Source organism: Diaphorina citri, unplaced genomic scaffold, assembly GCF_000475195.1.
Source record: "Diaphorina citri unplaced genomic scaffold, Diaci psyllid genome assembly version 1.1 scaffold82, whole genome shotgun sequence".
Taxonomy (NCBI): domain Eukaryota; kingdom Metazoa; phylum Arthropoda; class Insecta; order Hemiptera; family Psyllidae; genus Diaphorina; species Diaphorina citri.
This window is the reverse complement of record NW_007377519.1, coordinates 275799-295158: the sequence shown is the minus strand read 5'-3', so window position 1 is coordinate 295158 and position 19360 is coordinate 275799. Positions and strand designations below refer to the sequence as shown.

The 19360-nt window shown below is 37.3% G+C and overlaps 1 protein-coding gene across 1 annotated transcript in view; it reads left to right on the top strand.

The window, feature by feature from the left end:
* Nucleotides 1-19360, top strand: part of LOC103523063 (glutamate receptor ionotropic, NMDA 2B-like) — a 142989-nt gene that overhangs the window by 59051 nt on the left and 64578 nt on the right. Inside the window, exon 4 of the mRNA XM_026832847.1 lies at nucleotides 5973-6199. Coding sequence (XP_026688648.1) covers nucleotides 5973-6199 — 227 coding nt within the window. The remainder of the gene's footprint in view (nucleotides 1-5972; nucleotides 6200-19360) is intronic.

The following is a 19360-nucleotide window of genomic DNA, read 5'->3' as shown; positions in this document are numbered from 1 at the left end:
AAAAAAAAAAAAACAAAAAAAAAAAAAAAAAAAAAAAAAAAAAAAAAAAAAAACAGTGAAAAGTGTGATTACCAGTTGATGAAAGGAGCAGACTCGAAAAAAGTAAAAAAAAAAAAGTAGCTAGATAATAATTATACCTACTCGAAGTAAAATTAGGAAATTGAAAAACACCCTTGTTTCTTCAGCAATCATGGAATTCCCGGAACGCTATCCTGACTGACATCCTAAAAATAACAAGAGATTGATAGTTTAAGCTAGTGAAATAACGAGACAGTCAAGATATACCTAGATAAAATAATGTTCAACCAGTTCAACATATTTGCCAAGTTTCATCAAAATCGAACACACCGATTAGGATTCATGGCGAAATAAAAATCGTCAATTTGAAACAGAGAATACAAATAATTTAATTTAGCTATTCAGTGACAGGGAAATGTGTAATAATCAAACTAAAAAGGTAAATGGGTAATCAAATAAATGGGCAAATGGGTGAAGAGGCGCGGAGAGGATGCTAGAATGTGAGAGAAAGAGGAGTGTATAGGAATGATACCATGCTTTTGCTGGTAGCAGAATACCTAGGCTTTTAGTAATGGTAAATTAAATTTTAATAATACATGCCTCTGCAGTTCGGGGGGGGGGAGTTTAAAACGGGAGAATTTAACCCCTAATCTTAGCTTAGAGATATTTAATTAACGTAGCTCCCTTTTACCCTCCTTTTATCTTCCTCTCTCTCTCTCTCTCTCTCTCTCTCCCTTTCTCTCTCTCAATTGTTCCTTACCATCTCTCCTGTCCCTTTTTCTCTTCCTCGAACATCTCCCTTCATGTCTTTGACTTCCTCCATCCTCTAATTCTCCTCTCTCTTTCTCTCTCTCCCTCCCTCTTTCTCTCTCTCCCTCCCTCTTTTCCTCTTCTTTCCCTTTCCCTCTTCCCTTCTTTTTTCCGTTTCCCTTTATCTCTTCCTCTTGTACAGTAAAATAACAATACAAAAATAACAATACATAAATAGGTAGTTTAAGCTATTAAAATAACAAGAGATCTCTAGTTTAAGCTGGTAAAATAACGAGACAGTCAAGTTATACCTAGATAAAATAAAAAATAATGTTCAACATATTTGCCAAGTTTCATCAAAATCGAACACACCGATTAGGATTCATGGCGAAATAAAAATCGTCAATTTGAAACAGATAATACAAATAATTTAATTTGGCTATTCAGTGACAGGTAAATGTGTAATAATCAAACTAAAAAGGTAAATAGGTAATCAAATAAATGGGCAAATGTGTAATATTGATTTTCTAATGAAATGAATAATGAACAGATGCCTTGTTTAATGAAATAATGACAGACAAAACAAGGCAGGTATTCAAAAAGGCACGGGTATTATTGGCAGAGGGATCGGCAAAACAACATAATGTGGAGAGCATTTCAAATTCACAACACAAAAGGCTGTAGGCAGTGGGATTAACATTCATGGGGGTAATTATTTGAAAAGCTATGTTCTTGTTCACCCTTGACGGATAAAACTGGAAGCAGGGTGTGCCAAATGTGAGTGACACGTGTCAAAAACATGTGCATAATAAATAATAATTCAGAAACATACTTATGGATTTTATTGAAGATGTAGAAATGTCTAAATTTCAATAGCAATAGAACTGAAAATAGCATCAGATACTGAAGGAAAAAACTGATTTACCAAGTCTGTCTGTTTGTTTGTTGGTTTGGTTTGTTTGTTTGCTTAATTCTAACTCTCAAGCAGATCATTCGATTTTGTAGTATGAAAAATCTTTAGGTCCGTTAGGGCTCTTTTTTGCAATATCTCTCGAATATGAAATCACTAGACTTCATTCCTTTCTCGGAAAGAATCTAGCCATGTGAGAAGTATTGTTTAATCTCTTCACACATTCACAGGCCTAAATTAAAAATAAAAAGGAAAAATCACAGTACCCTAACGACTCGTAAGCCCTCACCCTTCATTTTATCTACTTTTCAAATATTTACTCATCCTTTGTGAGTCTCAAAGAGTTCAACTCTATTAATACTCTCTTGGGCCTATCACTTCGCCCTGTTGTACCCCTCTCAACCCTCTCGTTAATCCCAGCTCTAACCCGCGCCTCTTCCATCCAAACTGCGGGTTACTTTTGTTTCTGTTTCATCTGAATGGAGAAATGTGGCAACAAGGCTGTAGGGGTTTTTTTTTTCTCGCTTCATCGAACTGGCAACGTTATCAAATGAGCACGATTGGCAAGAGCGACTTTTCCGAGTGATACGTTTGACAACAAAGCTTCAATAATATTTTCCTTTCACATTTTTATTAATATTCTCTTTGTTTATAACTTGTCTGGTTTTAGCTTTGTCCATCTCCAATAATAACTCTAGAACTAGAAACCTTTATCATTTATCAACTCGGAAGATAGAAAAATTGTCTTTGCTGGTACCTAACAGTTCAATTTAAAATTGACATTAAACTATTAAACATATCCACTTTTTCCAAATTTAATATATCTTTGTCCATATAGGTACATATTTTTCGTTGGTGAAAATTTATAGATTTCCAAGTGAGTTACCTACATGGAAGGACCTGCTTTGAAATCTAGGACACAAATATAACCTTTTTCCAAATTTAATATATCTTTGTCCATATAGGTACATATTTTTCGTTGGTGAAAATTTATAGATTTCCAAGTGAGTTACCTACAAAGAAGGACCTGCTTCGAAATCTAGGACACAAAATATTGGGTAAAATCCAGAGAGCTCATGATTTTATTTATGATCATCTTCGGATTTTCCCCTTTGAAATTTCAGCCATAAAGTTAATCGTCCTTAGCTGCATTACTTTTTTGCAGCAAAAGAGTAAGTACTATAAAGGATCATTGCTACCAAAGTACCAGCGATACCCTTTTAATAAAACGGATTTAGATACTTGCAAAAAAAAAAAGGATTGTTTTTTAAAAAAGGTTTCAAATCCAGAAGAGAGAGGAAAAAAATGGAACACATTAATTATTTTTAATTTCCAAGAAAAAAAAAAGCTCAGGTTTCCTGATAAATTACGACAACTTATCGTAAATCACCTACCTCTACCTCCTATCTATCGATTAATTTAAATACAGTGAAATCTGAGAAGTGAGAATTTTCAATAAGATCTCTGTCCCTCTCTCTGTCTCTCTCTCTCTCTCTCTCTCTCTCTCTCTTTCTCTCTCTCTAGTTACTATCTGCATAGGTATTATCTCTTGGAACAGAATGATGTGATGTTTTTTTTTTTTTTAATAATCTCACAAACTTTGTTGCACTCAGGTAGAATCGCTCTCTCTCTCTCTCTCTATCTCTCTCTTTATTTCTCACACTCTTTCTCCCCCTCTCCCTTTCTCTCTCTATACCCCTCCCTTCCCCTGCTTTCTCCCCCTTTTCTCCCTATCTCTTTCTTCCTCTCCCTCTCCCTCTTCCCCTCTCGCTCTCTGACTCTCTTTTCTGTAACCAAATCCATAAAAAATATATGAGAGAAAAATGAAGGAAATCAAGGCGAAGAAGGGAAGAGAGGAGGGGAGAAAACGAGTACAGAGTAATTCTAATCTATCTGTCCCTTGAGATCTGTGTACAAGTCAGAAGTCAGACAGGAGCTGGAATATTTCATTTTCAAAGTAATGCAAGGGCAGTGGCGTACGGAGAGAAAAGGGAAATTTGACAAAAAGAACTGTAACTGCTATGGCCGGCGATTCACTATCAGGTAGACCTGACAGGTACGCCTGAAAAGGTGTGCCTGTCATTTTTACCTGATAGTGGATGGCCAGTCTAAGGTCTTATCGTCCCTAAAGCGAAAAGAGTTAAACAAGACAGGAGAAAGCTAGCTGTTCCGAGAACGAACCTCATCTGTTTACAGTTAACTCATTCTAAATTTCAAGGTGGATATCACTTACTCTTTATCATTAGGATCACTTACTCTTTGTAGTGTCTGATTGAGGGGTGACAAAAAAACGTAAAAAATGCGGTGCTTCCCTAACTTCCATGGATTACTACGCCACTGATGGAATCACGAGAGAGGGAGAGAGAGAGAGGGAAGGAAAGAGAAAGAGAGGGAAAGAAAGAAAGAGAGAGGGAGGAGAGGAGAAGACAGATGGAATTGAAGATAAACAGAAGTACGTAGATTTGAGGTAAAGCTGGGAACTTCTTCACAATAAATTTGATTATCACAAAAAGTATCACAACATTCACATCATTACCAAGAGTGCATCTTTCTCTGTATCTAAGTGCCTGCTTTTTCAGAAAAGAATGTCTCAGAAATCTTAGAATACTACATACGAGTACATAGGTAGATTATTTATTTATTTATTTCTTTTTCTCAGTATTCCAACATGTTTACTACTGCAAGTGGTTTTTGTGTTGCCTGGGTCGTGCTCTATCCATACCGAATTATAACATCACATCCCTTTCTGTAATTTCAGGTTCACCCTTATCAACGCAGTCCTATTTACAAAGGCGTCAGACCTAGAGGACCTGGTACACTCAGAGTCTCGTGTCGTGCTCCTTTATGCTACAAGAGAGGAAGCAGTAAGGCTTCTATCCAATTATAACCTCACACTGCTTTCTCACATTTCAGATTCACCCTCATCAACGCTGTTCTTTTTATGAAGGCGTCAGATCTACATACAGGGTGGTTCGTGATTTGCGAACCACGCTTATATCTCAGAAACGGCTGGGAATTAAGGAATGAAATAAACGGCATCATGTAGATGAAATTTTGATGATTAAAATGGCTTTTTTTAAATTTGCAATTTGTTTTGCAAAACGGCCCATTTTTTGCCAAATATAGGTCACTCTTATGGAAACCCCCATTTTTTATTTAATTATTGGAATCAGCATAAAATTTTAATTGAAAAAATGTATTCACTCGAAAAAATTTGATGTACAAAAATTCTGTACACTGTGAGAAAGAAAAACAATTTCTTAATTATTTCTTTAGTTTTTGTATTATTCACTTAACTATTTCAACAACAATCAACAACAACAAACAAATTTATAAAAGCTGTTCAAAATGAGATCCATTTCTTTGTACACAGTAACGCATTGTTCGCTCTAACTCAGGACCAACTGCGTTGTTCATCAAATCTGGGGTCACTGACGCACACAAAATCGCGATTTGTGCAAATTTTTGTAGAGCAAATTTTTTCGAGTGAAAAATTTTTCAATTAAAATTTTATGCTGATTCCAAAAATTAAATAAAAAATAGGGGTTCCCATAAGAGTGACCTATATTTGGCAAAAAATGGGCCATTTTGCAAAAAAAATTGCAAATTTAAAAAAAGCCATTTTAATCATCAAAATTTCATCTACACGATGCCTTTTATTTCATTCCTTAATTCCCAGCCGTTTCTGAGATATAAGCGTGGTTCGCAAATCACGAACCACCCTGTACATATATATAGAAATGTGTCACTGAATTTTTGTAGAGCAATTTTTTTCGAGTGAATACATTTTTTCAATTAAAATTTTATGCTGATTCCAATAATTAAATAAAAAATGGGGGTTTCCATAAGAGTGACCTATATTTGGCAAAAAATGGGCCGTTTTGCAAAAAAATTTGCAAATTTAAAAAAAGCCATTTTAATCATCAAAATTTCATCTACATGATGCCGTTTATTTCATTCCTTAATTCCCAGCCGTTTCTGAGATATAAGCGTGGTTCGCAAATCACGAACCACCCTGTATATAGAGGACCTGGTACACTCAGAGTCCCGTGTCGTGCTCCTTTATGCTACAAGAGAGGAAGCAGTAAGAACTCTATCCACACCGAATTATAATCTCACACCGCTTTTTCACATTTCAGATTCACCCTTATCAACGCAGTTCTGTTTACTAAGGCGTCAGACCTAGAGGACCTGGTACACTCAGAGTCCCGTGTCGTGCTCCTTTATGCTACAAGAGAGGAAGCAGTAAGAACTCTATCAAATTATAACCTCACATCGCTTTCTCACATTTCAGATTCACCCTCATCAACGCTGTTCTGTTTACGAAGGCGTCAGACCTAGAGGACCTGGTACACTCAGAGTCCCGTGTGGTGCTCCTTTATGCTACAAGAGAGGAAGCAGTAAGGATTCTATCCATAGCGAATGATCTGAAGATAACGGGCGAGAATTACATCTGGGTGGTCACCCAGAGTGTGATTGAGAATCTGCAGACCCCCTCCCAGTTTCCTGTGGGCATGTTGGGTAAGTTTTTGCCTATTTGTTACAATTTTATTGTGTTATTTTCGGGAAAATAGCAGTTATTGGTGTACAGAACTTCGGGAAAAGGTCGAGAAAAGGACTTGACACTTGGTGACCAAAAAAAGTTTGAAAAGTCTTTTTTTTACAACTTTACTCTCTTATTTGGTTGAAAATCGGCGATTTTTCCAAAGGTGTGGATGAAAAAAGGCTTATTTTTTCTTCACGATAAACACAGTGGAACAGAATGAACCAAGAAGCTTTTAGCCTAACAAAACATTTTCGGAAAAGCTAGGTTAGGGTTGTTTCATGTTTCATCTTAGTTACCCTAAAGCAGGGTTGAATACACTATCGTCGATCGATATCGCCCGAAACAAGTAGGTACACAACACACTTTTTTCCCCGTTCTAATGAAATCTATTGATCTTGTCTTTTTTCCATCGCACCGAAATCTATTGATCTTACAAAGGCCTTTGATCCAGTCGATTAGACTTGACACCAATTTTAATAAAAAAAGTTGAAAAAAGTGTTTTTTTTACAACTTTATTCTCTTATTTGGTTGAAAATCGGCGATTTTTCCAAATGTGTGGATGAAAAAAGGCTTATTTTTTCTTCGCGATAAACACAGTGGAACAGAATTAACCAAGAAGCTTTTAGCCTAACAAAACATTCTCGGAAAAGCTAGGTTAGGCTTGTTTCATGTTTCATCTTAGTTACCCTAGAGCAGGGTTGAATACACTATCGTCGATCGATATGGCCCGAAACAAGTACACAACACACTTTTTTCCCCGTTCTAATGAAATCTATTGATCTTGTCTTTTTTCCATCGCATGGTCTTTTTTCCAACGCACCGAAATCTATTGATCTTACAAAGGCCTTTGATCCAGTCGATTAAGTCGGTTCCATTCATGGTCTTTTTTCCATCGCACCGAAATCTATTGATCTTACAAAGGCCTTTGATCCAGTCGATTAAGTTGGTATAATTACCCTAGAGCAGGGTTGAATACACTATCGTCGATCGATATGGCCCGAAACAAGTACACAACACACTTTTTTTCCCCGTTCTAATGAAATCTATTGATCTTGTCTTTCTTCCATCGCATGGTCTTTTTTCCATCGCACCGAAATCTATTGATCTTACAAAGGCCTTTGATCCAGTCGATTCAGTCGGTTCCATTGATGGTCTTTTTTTCCATCGCACCGAAATCTATTGATCTTACAAAGGCCTTTGATCCAGTCGATTAAGTCGGTATAATGGACGGTATCGACACTATCGACCTTTCGAAGGCCAATGCGTGTAATAAAGAACAGAATTTTCCTCAGCAGTAGGTATCATGAGCAATATCAGAGTTGCCAGCTCTCAGCAGGATATTTCAGCGGAAAGCGAAACAAGAGAAAACGAGAAGGAGAATTTGTCGTCTCTCGGGAAAAGGGATGAGCTATTTTTATTATTATTAGTTTTTTTTAGCTTTACAGGCTATCCGCCTTTTCAGTTTCACTTCCTTTGAAAAGGTTCACAATTTTACGAGACAAGGTAGAATAGAATATACCTTGTTTCTCCTGGTCGAATGAGACTAAAAAGTCCCTTTACCCCAGCTGTCTAAACAAGGCAAATAAAGAAAATATAATAGAAATAATGAAAATAAATAAAGTGGAATAGGTATAAACGAGAAATAGAAAGTAATTTACAGGCTATCCGCCTTTTCAGTTTCACTTCCTTTGAAAAGGTTCACAATTTTACGAGACAAGGTAGAATAGAATATACCTTGTTTAACCTGCTCGAATGAGACTGAAAAGTCCCTTTACCCCAGCAGTCTAAACAAGGCAAATAAAGAAAATATAATAGAAATAATGAAAATAAATAAAGTGGAATATAAACGAGAACAAAAAGTGGAATGTACGAAAACGAGAACTCTTTCAAGTCTTTCATTAGTCCCAGACAGTTCAAATACTAATCACAGTTCAGATTCCAACCACGCACATGGTTGCTTCACTTCAGTGTCCTGTGAAGATTAAGAGTGCTTTAAGCCGACAAAACTCCTAAAAAAAATGTCCAAATATCAAAAGATACCAATCCCAGTTCAGATACTCAGATTCCAACCACGCACATGGTTGCTTCACTTCAGTGTCCTGTGAAGATTAAGAGTGCTTTAAGCCGACAAAACTCCTAAAAAAAAGTCCAAATATCAATAGATACCAAGCCCAGTTCAAATAACAACCACGCTCGTGTTTGCTTAAATTCAGTGTCCCGTAGGAATTGAGTGGGTATTTCGCGGCAACAAATTTCCAGGTAGGAGAAAATTCAGCTTTTGAAAAACTACCCCACACCACTGATTCGGAAAAACTACCCCACACCACTGATTCGGAAAAACTACCCCACACCACTGATGCGGACAAGGAAAAATCGAAATTTTAGTCGAGCGTGGGAAAGTACCAGTCGAAATTTTCCCATGAAACTTTGGTAGGGGGAAACTTTGGTAGACATAAGCTAGCCTGGGGCTCCAGTCGGTTAAAGTCAGTGCAACAGTGCGTTTCGGTTTTTCTTTATTTGTCATTTTTTTATGACTAAGAGGCAGGGTTCTCCTAGAGGAGCTCTTCCACCCAACCACTATTTTCCGATTTATTAACTTTCTTCGATTTTATTTATTAATTTGGTTTTATTTGATCATTTGAAGTTTGATCTTTTATTTGATCAGTTTACGAAATTCATTAGTGTTTCAGTGGAATTGAGTGGGACTAAACTGTTACGTAGTTATTCGGTCTGTGTGATTTTTTTTCCTTCGAAGATCATGTACCAGGAACGTGTTTAAAGGAATAAAGTAAGTACCTAGCTACATAAATTTAATTCTAAAACTGCTTGGCGGATTGAGAAGATGAGTAAACCCAACACAGATAGTCAGACCCAATAACACCTCTACTGTAATTACTAAGGTCTTTGTCATCGTGAAAAGCGAAGAGAGAAGGAAGATAGGATAGGAGAAGGCCAACCGTTTCGACAACGAACCTTATCTGTTGAGGATACAATCCGCCCCGGGCGGGAATTGAACCCGCGACCTAGCACTTAAAAGCCAGACGTCCCACCTTCCAAACTAACTTAGCTAGGTAGGTAGTAAAAGTTCGCAATTTTGTATGTGAAGTTGTTTAAAATAAAACTCTCTCCTACTTGAGTTTCGATGTGGGTACCTACTAACATGTAATATGAGGTTTTTCAATTTATCTACGTATTAAATAAACTTCATTTATACAATTTTAATTAAAAAAAAAAACAAAAAACAAAACAAATAGAAACTAAAGTGAATAAATAGGTGAAACTTTTTTTTAATTAGGTACCTTCTTTTTGTTAAGGAAAAAAGTTCAGGCTTTAGAACTTTCAATAGAAATGAAGTTTTATTGCAGTTAGTTTTCTTGAGCTCATGTCGAACTTTTATTTAAATTATAACAATAAAAGTAAATAAAAACAAGTTAAATAATAATAATAATAGGGGATGATGATGATAATAATAATAAAACAACTTTTAAAACTAGGTTTTTATCTTCATAATATGTAGGTAGATTAGTGTACTCATACACTAATATTTCCATCCCAATCCTGTGTTCCCCATTTTCCCGAACCCTCCACAGTCCTAAATTACCTCAAATTTCTACCCTCTCTTCCTCTTCTATTTCTTCCTTGTCACCATACTCCTTCTCCTTTTCTCCCTCAGTTTCTACTTTCCTAATTCCCTTTCCTTGCCTCCTACTTACGTAATTCTTCCCCACTCCTCCTCCTTCTTTTTCTTCTTCCTCCTGTGACTTCTCAGTCCATTCTTCTCCTCCTTCTTGTCAGTCTTTCTTTTACGAGAATCCCTTTTCTTTCACCCCCTCTTCATCCTCTTTATTCTGCTTCTCCATCTCCTCCTTCATCCTCCTTTTTGTCAGTCCCTATTTCTCCCTTCATAAACATCCCTTTTCTCTCACCTTATCAATTCCTATTTCTCTTCTTCCTCCCCCTTCTCTTTCTCTTACTCATCGATTTCTCCCTTCTCTCATCAAAATTCCTCAGCAATCAAAACTTTAGACAAACCCTACCCTTTCCTCCTCCCCTCTCTCCCTCTTCATCATGTAGTTGATCATTGTTAATTTTCTGTTTGACTTGTGAACTTGCGGGGAAAATGTTGATGGAAATCCGAACAAGTTGTTCGAATTTTCTTGGGTGTGAAAGCTGACAAGGCAAATTTTGGGGAAGCTTTCGAGGGGAACATTTTTACGCCCCACCTCACAATTTGACGTTGATGGTAGGGAAAAGTACGGAAGGAAGATTTCTATGAACGCCGTGTAACTCGTGTGTGTATGCAATGTGCTAAGCAGAGAACACTGGTGGAGATGCCTCCCTTTTTCGTTTTCTGATTTTTCTGTGAACAGAGACGAGAGGGTTACAAACTAAAGCCACACGAAGTACTTTTTGATGAAGTAGGTACTAGTATCTTTGTGTAACTATAAATACAAAGTACAAGTAGTACCCATGTCAAATGAAAATGCTAACATTACCATTTGACACACATAACACGAAGAAACGAGAAAAAAAAATAGCTACCCCTTTCATTTGATCATTTCAATGTTTAACAATCAGACACAAGCGTTAGCTACAGACCCCCATTCCAAACTGTAGAGTCCCCGAAAAACCCCTATTTTTTTAAATTTCCCCAAAAACCCCTTAAAAAAAAAAAAAAAAAAAAAAAAAAAAACAGCACAAGAATGTAGGTACCTTTACTAGGTAGATGTTTCTTGTTGGAATATGTTTTATGCATTTGTTGTGGAAACGTGTTGTATTTGTTGTGGAAATGTGTTGTAGATTGGATGATATTTTTTTCAATACCTATGGTTCGGTAAAAGGCATAGCTTGTCTCTCGCTTTATCCAATCTGTGCGAAGTAGGTTGACATGTTGACTAGAGATGACAGGTAAAACGTGTGGCGTTAATAGAGACTGATGATTTGTGTGCTAAAGCAGGGGTTGTTTTTAGGGGTAAGGATTTTTTTTAGGGACGTGGGAAATAGGCTCTTGGAGCATCAAAGAGAACAGAAGAAGGTATACAATTACCTATGGTAACTTATTTACAATAAAATTAAGAAAAAATCAAACATTTGTGGTGAAGCTGAAAGCCTGAAGTTATTGTGGTGAATCTAAAAACATCTAAATCCTGAATTATTTGCGGTGAAGCTGACTGAATGCCTCTGGAATTCCAAATTCTGAATTGTTTGTAGTGAATCTGAATCCATAGAGGGGAAAATCCTTTGACTCTGGTGGGAATCGAACCTAGCGTCCACGCCAAGTGTTATGCCCCCATTTTTATTTTTATTTTATTTTTTATTTATTTTATTATTTTTTTTTATTATTTATTATTTTTTTATTATTATTTATTATTATTAATTTTTTTAGCAGTGAGTCCATTCTTTTTACCCAGCCATATCTATTCACACTTCAAGTACCTGTACTACACAAGTACTGAAATTTCAGGGCTTTTTAATTTCCCCAAATTTACTCTATCTACGAGCCTGATTTCTTGTGCCCTCTAAGTGGCGTCATGTCTTCTCGGATGACAATATTTCGGAGGAAGCGTGCAAATATTGAAACACGTCAGTCTTGTCAAGTCGGGAGTGATGAATTGGAATGGGGAGAAGGGAAATAAATAATAATAATAAAAAAAAATAGAAAGTAAAAATATAGAGGGAAGAAAAGAAGAATTGGGAGGAGGAGAAAAGGTTAGCATATTGGGATATAGAGGGAAAAAAAAGAATAGGGAATATGAGGAGAGAAGAATTGAGAAAAATGTGGAGGAGGATAGGATTAAGGCTTGCAGTATTCGTGGATTTATGAGAAGACACAAAGAGAGAATGGGAAGAAAAGAAGAAGAAGGGTAGAAGAAGATAAAAAGATAAGTTTTCGATGAAGACGGAAAAGAGGAAGGAGACAAGAAAATGTAAAATAGAAGAATAGAATGGACACACCCAAAACAGAAGGAATAAGAAGGAGGAGAGAAAGAAGAAGATGGAGGGAGGAAGAATATGAAGGAGAAGGAGGAGGAGGAGAAGAAAAAGGAGAGGACACAGAAAATGGAGTCGAAAATTGGTAAATAGGGAGCTAAATTGAGTTTTGTATGTGCTCAAGAAAATAGAGAAAAAGGGGGGGAGAGAAGAAAGAGAGCTAAAGGGAGAGAGGGAGGAGGAGATGGAGAGGAACACAAAGGAGAGAGGGAGAGCCATATAAATGGAGGGAAGGAGAGGGACTTAAAGAGAGAGGGCCATAAAAGGAGAGAAAGAGAAAGGAAATGGGTGACAATTATTGATTGAAGTTATTCGAGTAGCTGTATTAGTATGCATAGGAGGTTATCTAGAAGACATTTTAGTGAAACTTCTCTTTCCTTCTGACTTTTTAAAATTGTCTTCTACATTCGTTCTGAAAGTCCTACGTCCTAAGATGACAGTTTAAATAAAGCACTAATTGTACTTAAAATAGCAACTTATTGTAAAAAATCAATGACAAATATCTTCCCTACTTAAAAACGGATCTTCGAAAATTTTCGAAAGTTATTTTCTACATTAAAAAAAAAACCTCTAAAATTATCCTGCTAAAAAAATTGATGAGGGTTCTAAAAATGTCCTCTGAACGTTCTAAAAAAAAATAGGTACCTATCTCCCAAACTTGTTCCGAATCTATCTTTGTTCTTAAATTATCTTCAAAATTATATTAAGTAGTTCTAAATTTATCTTTGTTCTACATAAAATAAATCCGCCCCGGGCGGGAATCGAACCCGCGGCCTAGCGCTTACAAGGCAGACGCGCTACCAACTAAGCTAACTAGGCTGGCTCGTTCAATTTTTATGAAGTGTCACACAAGGAACATAAAAGTTACCTTCAAAAACTTCAGAATGTAGTTGCTTTTATGTCCCCAGAGAAACTGACAGGTCAATTTTATTGTTTCTGCTTAGTTTCGTTTCTTATTTTTCCAAGAAAAAAAGTTTCGCTACCTGTCGGGACCTTGCACACTGGACCTTTTAAATGGTTTGTTTCACCTTAAAGGCAACGACAAGTGGGAACCCCCACTTGTCGTTGGGAAAAACAAACCATGTCGTGTGTAGTGGAAACACTCATTTAATTTACAATTTTACATTGAATATTTTGGCCCCCTCCTCCTAAAATAATGTTACCCCGTCGTCCACAAAAAAGTCCATTGTCCCCTGTCCTCAAATAAAGCCCATTTCGCCCCCCCCCCTCCTTCGTCCTCCAAAAAAAGTCCAATGTACGGGTCAACTTGTACGTGACCTGTCTGAGTAAAGTTTTATTCGATTTCCCATAAATTTCCTTCGCCGTCACAAAAACTGCTGATTCTTGACACTTTGAACCTGGTATTACGTAAGTTGTAAGCTTGTAAGTTTTAAGTTGAGCTGGGAACTTTACTTGCGAAATTTCAAGTTCTAACTTTGAATTTCTCCATCGGAATACCTGACTTATTTCATATGAAACCAAATACTCAAGGTTGTGGTTATACACAGGGCTAGGCAAGGCTAGTCGATTTATGACGAAACTCTTTTTTCTCACTTATAATTTTCAAGCCTAGCCTAGCCTAGCCTACCCTAGCCCTGGGTATGCACAAAATCTGAAGTCATATAAATTTAAATTGTACCACAATTTGGACAATGCTAGCTTTCTGCCATTACAAACAAAAGTACACGCTGGTAAAATGTGTTGGTAAGTACCTGCTTGCCATTTTAATCTAAAAACAAATTGCCACCCTTCTCTTTCTCCTCCTCCTCCTTCTTCTTCTTCTTCTCCTCCTTCTCCTTCTTCTTCTCCTTCTTCTTCTCCTCCTCCTCCTTCTTCTTCTTCTTCTCCTCCTCCTTCTTCTTCTTCTCCTTCTTCTTCTCCTGCTTCTCCTTTTCCTCCTTCTTCTTCCTCCTCATCTTCTCTATTTCCTTCTTGTCTTTCTCCTCCTCCTCCTCTTCTTCCTACTTCTCTTAACTTTCCTCTTTCTCCTCCACTCCCTCCTCCTTCTATTTTTCCTCCTCTGCCTTCCTAATATACACAGGGCTAGGCAAGGCTAGTCGATTTATGACGAAACTCTTTTTTCTCACTTATAATTTTCAAGCCTAGCCTAGCCTAGCCTAGCCTACCCTAGCCCTGTGTATGCAAAAAATCTGAAGTCATGTAAATTTAAATTGTACCACAATTTGGACAATGCTAGCTTTCTGCCATTACAAACAAAAGTTTACGCTGGTAAAATGTGTCAGTAAGTACCTGCTTGCCATTTTCATCTAAAATCAAATTGTCACCCTTCTCTTTCTCCTCCTCCTCCTCCTCCTCCTTCTTCTTCTTCTTCTTCTTCTTCTTCTCCTTCTTCTTCTTCTCCTCCTTCTTCTTCTTCTCCTTCTCCTTCTTCTTCTTCTCCTCCTCCTTCTCCTTCTTCTTCTTCCTCATCTTCTCTATTTCCTTCTTGTCTTTCTCCTCCTCCAACTCTTCTCCTACTTCTCTTAATTTTCCTCTTTCTCCTCCACTCCCTCCTCCTTCTATTTTTCTTCCTCTGCCTTTCTATTGTTCCGTTGAGCCTAAAACGGTACTTTGCTGTTATTTATACGAGAGCAACAAAGCTTCCTTTATCTCTCCCATTCATATAAAAACAATAAAATTGAAATTAGAAAATTCAAATCGCTTGATCTGTGCAAATAGGACTGCACATTGCTCTGGAGGAATTTGTTTCCTTGCGGATTACGTAGGGATGGAATTTATTTCAGGATTACAATGCAGACAGAAACCGTCACTATCTCTAAGACTGAAAAATTCAGTTTTTAACACAACAGATTAAAATTTTAAATGCATAAAAAAATCTAATTGTGACATCAATGTTTGTCACAAAGGTTACCCAATTTATGCAGCTAGGTAAATTTTGATTTGCCAACAGTTTTGGTGGCCTGGTACTTGTGGTTTTGATAAAACTGTCCTACCTATAAAAATGACAAATTTTCAGTCTATTTTTTTAGAATACAACTCTTTCCTTTTTAACTTCTTCGATCATCCGCACAATGTTTACCTAAAAAAAAAATCCATTTTTGAGGGAGCTCAAGCCTAAAATTTCGCTTCCTTTCTTTGTCTGACGCAAATAAAATGCTTTCGAGATACAAATACTAATTCGTATGCGTGGGCGGGGGAAAATTATGATTTAAATTGAATTAGGCCTCGAGCTAAAAATCCCTCCGAATTTCTTCCCTTTTTCCGCGAATTCAGATCCCGTTTTCTTTCCCATTCTCCATCTCTCATTCTATACCTCTTTTTTCCAACTCTTAAATTTCCTTTTTTGGCTTTGGAGGGAGAGAGAGAGAGAGAGAGAGATGTATTATGGGTACCTCACAAGAATAATTCTAAAAAAAAAAAATGACCAGATAGAAATTAAAAATTCAGCTAAAGTTTCTGGGGTTCTAGAGATAGAGCGATCAATGTGTGAATGAATGAATTTAACACAATGGGACCGTTTTTAGTTTAGACAGCTCTTCCTTCTTTTCCTCTTTTCGCCTTCTTAATATTCTTTCCATGTAAGTTCATTCACCTTCCTCTCTTTCTCCTCTTCCTCCTCCTCCTCCTATACCACCTTCTTCTTCTTCTCCTCCTTTCCCTTTACCTCCTTCTTCTTCATCTTATTCTCCTCGTGAATTTCGAGATACAAATAATAATTCGTATGCGGGGGCGAGGGAAAATTATGATTTAAATTGAATTAGGCCTCGAGCTAAAAATCCCTCCGAATTTTTTCCCCTTTTCCACGAATTCAGATCCCATTTTCTTTCCCATTCTCCATCTCTCATTCTATACCTCTTTTTTCCAACTCTTAAATTTCCTTTTTTGGCTTTGGAGAGAGAGAGAGAGACAGACAGAGAGAGAGAAATGTATTATGGGTACCTCACAAGAATAATTCTAAAATAAAAAAAAATGACCAGATAGAAATTAAAAATTCAGCTAAAGGTTCTGGGGTTCTAGAGATAGAGCGATCAATGTGTGAATGAATGAATTTAACACAGTGGGACCGTTTTTAGTTTAGACAGCTCTTCCTTCTTTTCCTCTTTTGGCCTTCTTAATATTCTTTCCATGTAAGTTCATTCACCTTCCTCTCTTCCTCCTCCTTTCCCTTTACCACTTCCTCTTTCATCTTGTTCTCCTCGTGAATTTCCTCCTCCTTTCCCTAATTCCTCTTTTCACTTCTCTTCTTCATCATATCCCTTTTCCACTAACTATCTCCCTGTATCCTTTTCTTCTTTCTCAGCACTTTCCTTTTCTTCATTGTACTTAATTTTTCACTTCGTTCGTTGGGTCTGTCGACTTAGGAAGAAAAAGAGGATTAAATGAGCCATGTTAACAGAAAGAGAAGAAGATGAAGGAGGAGGGAAGAAAGAGGGAACGGAAAGAAGGGGCGAGAAGGAACCTAGAGAAGGGATGAGAGGAAACTGGAGAAGAAGAAGGGAAGACTAGGATAGATAATGTAAAAGGGAAGAGGAGGGAAGAAAGGGAATGGAAAAGAGAGATTAGAGGCCTCTCAAATTTCTTGGCCTATTCTATATTCTCACAAAAAGAATAACAAATGGAGAGGAAGGGAAAGGAGGAGGGAAGAATAAGAGAAAGGAGTGAAAGAGAAGAATGAGGGAAGAGGAAAAGGGGGAAAAATAGGATTGTGTGAGAGATTAGAGACCTCTCAGATTTCTTTTCTCTATTCAATAATAATAATAATAATAATAATAATAATAATAATAATAATAATAATAATAATAATGAGTTTATTCTTTCATTCTTTACAATATTCTTAACATATTCTTCATCATCCCTATAAGTACTTTTGTACTTTTGGGGACCATTTCCATAGAATTAGAGCAAGATTGTGAAGGAAACTCTTACCACGTGTAACATGGCCGCACAAAACTCGCCCTTTTTCTGGGTAAAATTAACAAACAAACAAACCAACAAACCTACAGAAATATTCTATTTGCAGGAGCATATTTCTCTTAAGAGGTTTGACACAGGGAACTGTAACTGCTAGGGTCTTATCGTCCCGAAATCGAAGAAAGAAGGAAGACAGGATAGGAGGAAAGCCAGCCGTTCCGAGAACGAACATTATCCCTTCAGGATAAAATCCGCCCTGCGCGGGAATGGAACCCGCAAATCCGCCCCGGGCGGGAATCGAACCCGCGGCCTAGCGCTTACAAGGCAGACGCGCCACCAACCAAGCTAACTAGGCTGGCGACTTTCACTTTTTTATTTGATTAATTATGTAGGTATTTCTAGAATCTAGACAGTCCAATATTGGATGTTGGAATCAAATGCGAAATGAAACAATTTCAAGAGGTACTAAGAATTATAATAAAAAAAGAAGCTTAGAAAAAAACTCGCCAGTTGATTATCACCTATTACTTTTTTACTTCTTAGGATAGGAGGAAAGCCAGCCGTTCCGAGAACGAACATTATCCCTTCAGGATAAAATCCGCCCCGGGCGGGAATCGAACCCGCGGCCTGGCGCTTACAAGGCAGATGCGCCACCCACCAAGCTAACTAGGCTGGCATTTTTCCGTAAGTAAACTTTTATGTAAAAAATATTTTCAGACATGAAGAATAAATTTAAAGTAATATTACTTGTGCATAAATGCTTGTCACAAAAAATGTCGTTCCCCGCTTGATACACTGGAACCCGCGGCCTAGCGCTTACAAGGCAGACGCGCCACCAACCAAGCTAACTAGGCTGGCACCTTCCTCTTCTCTCTTTTCTCGAAATAAACCTCTTTCACCAAACTTTGGAGGGAAATGTTCGTCAAAGTTTTCTAACTATGAACTCACACTACGAGTCCAAATACCCTCATACAACATCTCTCGAGAAAGAAGGAGAGAGATTCTCTCTCTCTCTTTCTTTATCTTTTCCTCTCTCCCTCTTTACTCTGTCTCTTTATTCCTTCCTCTTTACTCTGTCTCTTTATTCCTTCCTCTTTATTACCCTTGTTATTACCAATCAAATATATAAGACCTTGTTTGGACTGCAGAGTAAAGGGACTTTTCAGTCCTATGCTGGTAGTATAAACAAGGTATATTCTATTCTATTCTATTCTTTACTCTGTCTCTTTATTCCTTTCCCATTCTATTCATTCTTCCCTTTCTCTTTCAAACAACTCCAATCAATAGAAAAAGGAAAACGTTTTCAATCCTTCAAAAAAGTCTCTTCTCCTTCTCCTTTTTCCTTTTCTTCTCCTTCCTCGTCTTCTTCCTTTCCTCTAGCTCCTTACAAATCAAATTCTCTTCCACCTTTCCCTTCATTTCTAAACTAAATACCTGTTTCCAACATTTCAAGTTTTGTCCTAAAAGTTTTCCCATGATTGAACCAGGGATAGATTCAGGAACCAGGATCCGTGTTCATAGGGATATAGGGAACCGATCGATTGTGGGTTACCTAAAACAATCAGTAATTTTTAGGGATGATATTTTTTTAAAAAAAGAGGTTTGATAGAGGGAACTGTAACTGCTAGGGTCTTATCGTCCCGAAATCGAAGAGAGAAGGAAGACAGGATAGGAGGAAAGCCAGCCGTTCCGAGAACGAACATTATCCCATCAGGATAAAATCCGCCCCGGGCGGGAATCTAACCCGCGGCCTAGCGCTTACAAGGCAGACGCGCCACCAACAAAGCTAACTAGGCTGACTAAGGGGATGATATATAAGTGGAAAAACTAAACAATAATTCATTATTTATAAGTTAAATAAATAAAATTTAAGTCTCTTCCTCGTTTTGATTATTGACCTATTGGAAAAGAAAAAAATAGGGAATTTAGACCTTCACATAAACATTGAACCGTCATTGAAACACTTTTCAGGTTATATTTTTCCCTCAATACATACAAGTTAAATCGAGGTTACACCATAATTTATTCTGCCTTCTTCTGCCTAAAACTCCTCCCCAAAAAACCTCACCTCTCGCACACCTGTAGAAAATCAAACTTTCTCACGGGGTGTATGTTTTTTCAGCGGAGTTTTCTCCAAAGTTTTCCAAGAAGAGAGAAAAGTTTCTCAAGTGTTCTTGATTATGGTCAAGCATACTTGATACTTTCCTGAGTGACCCTTTTGGTACCCTTGAAACAAAGGGAAAGGAATAATATTGTTTGTTTAACCTGATTTT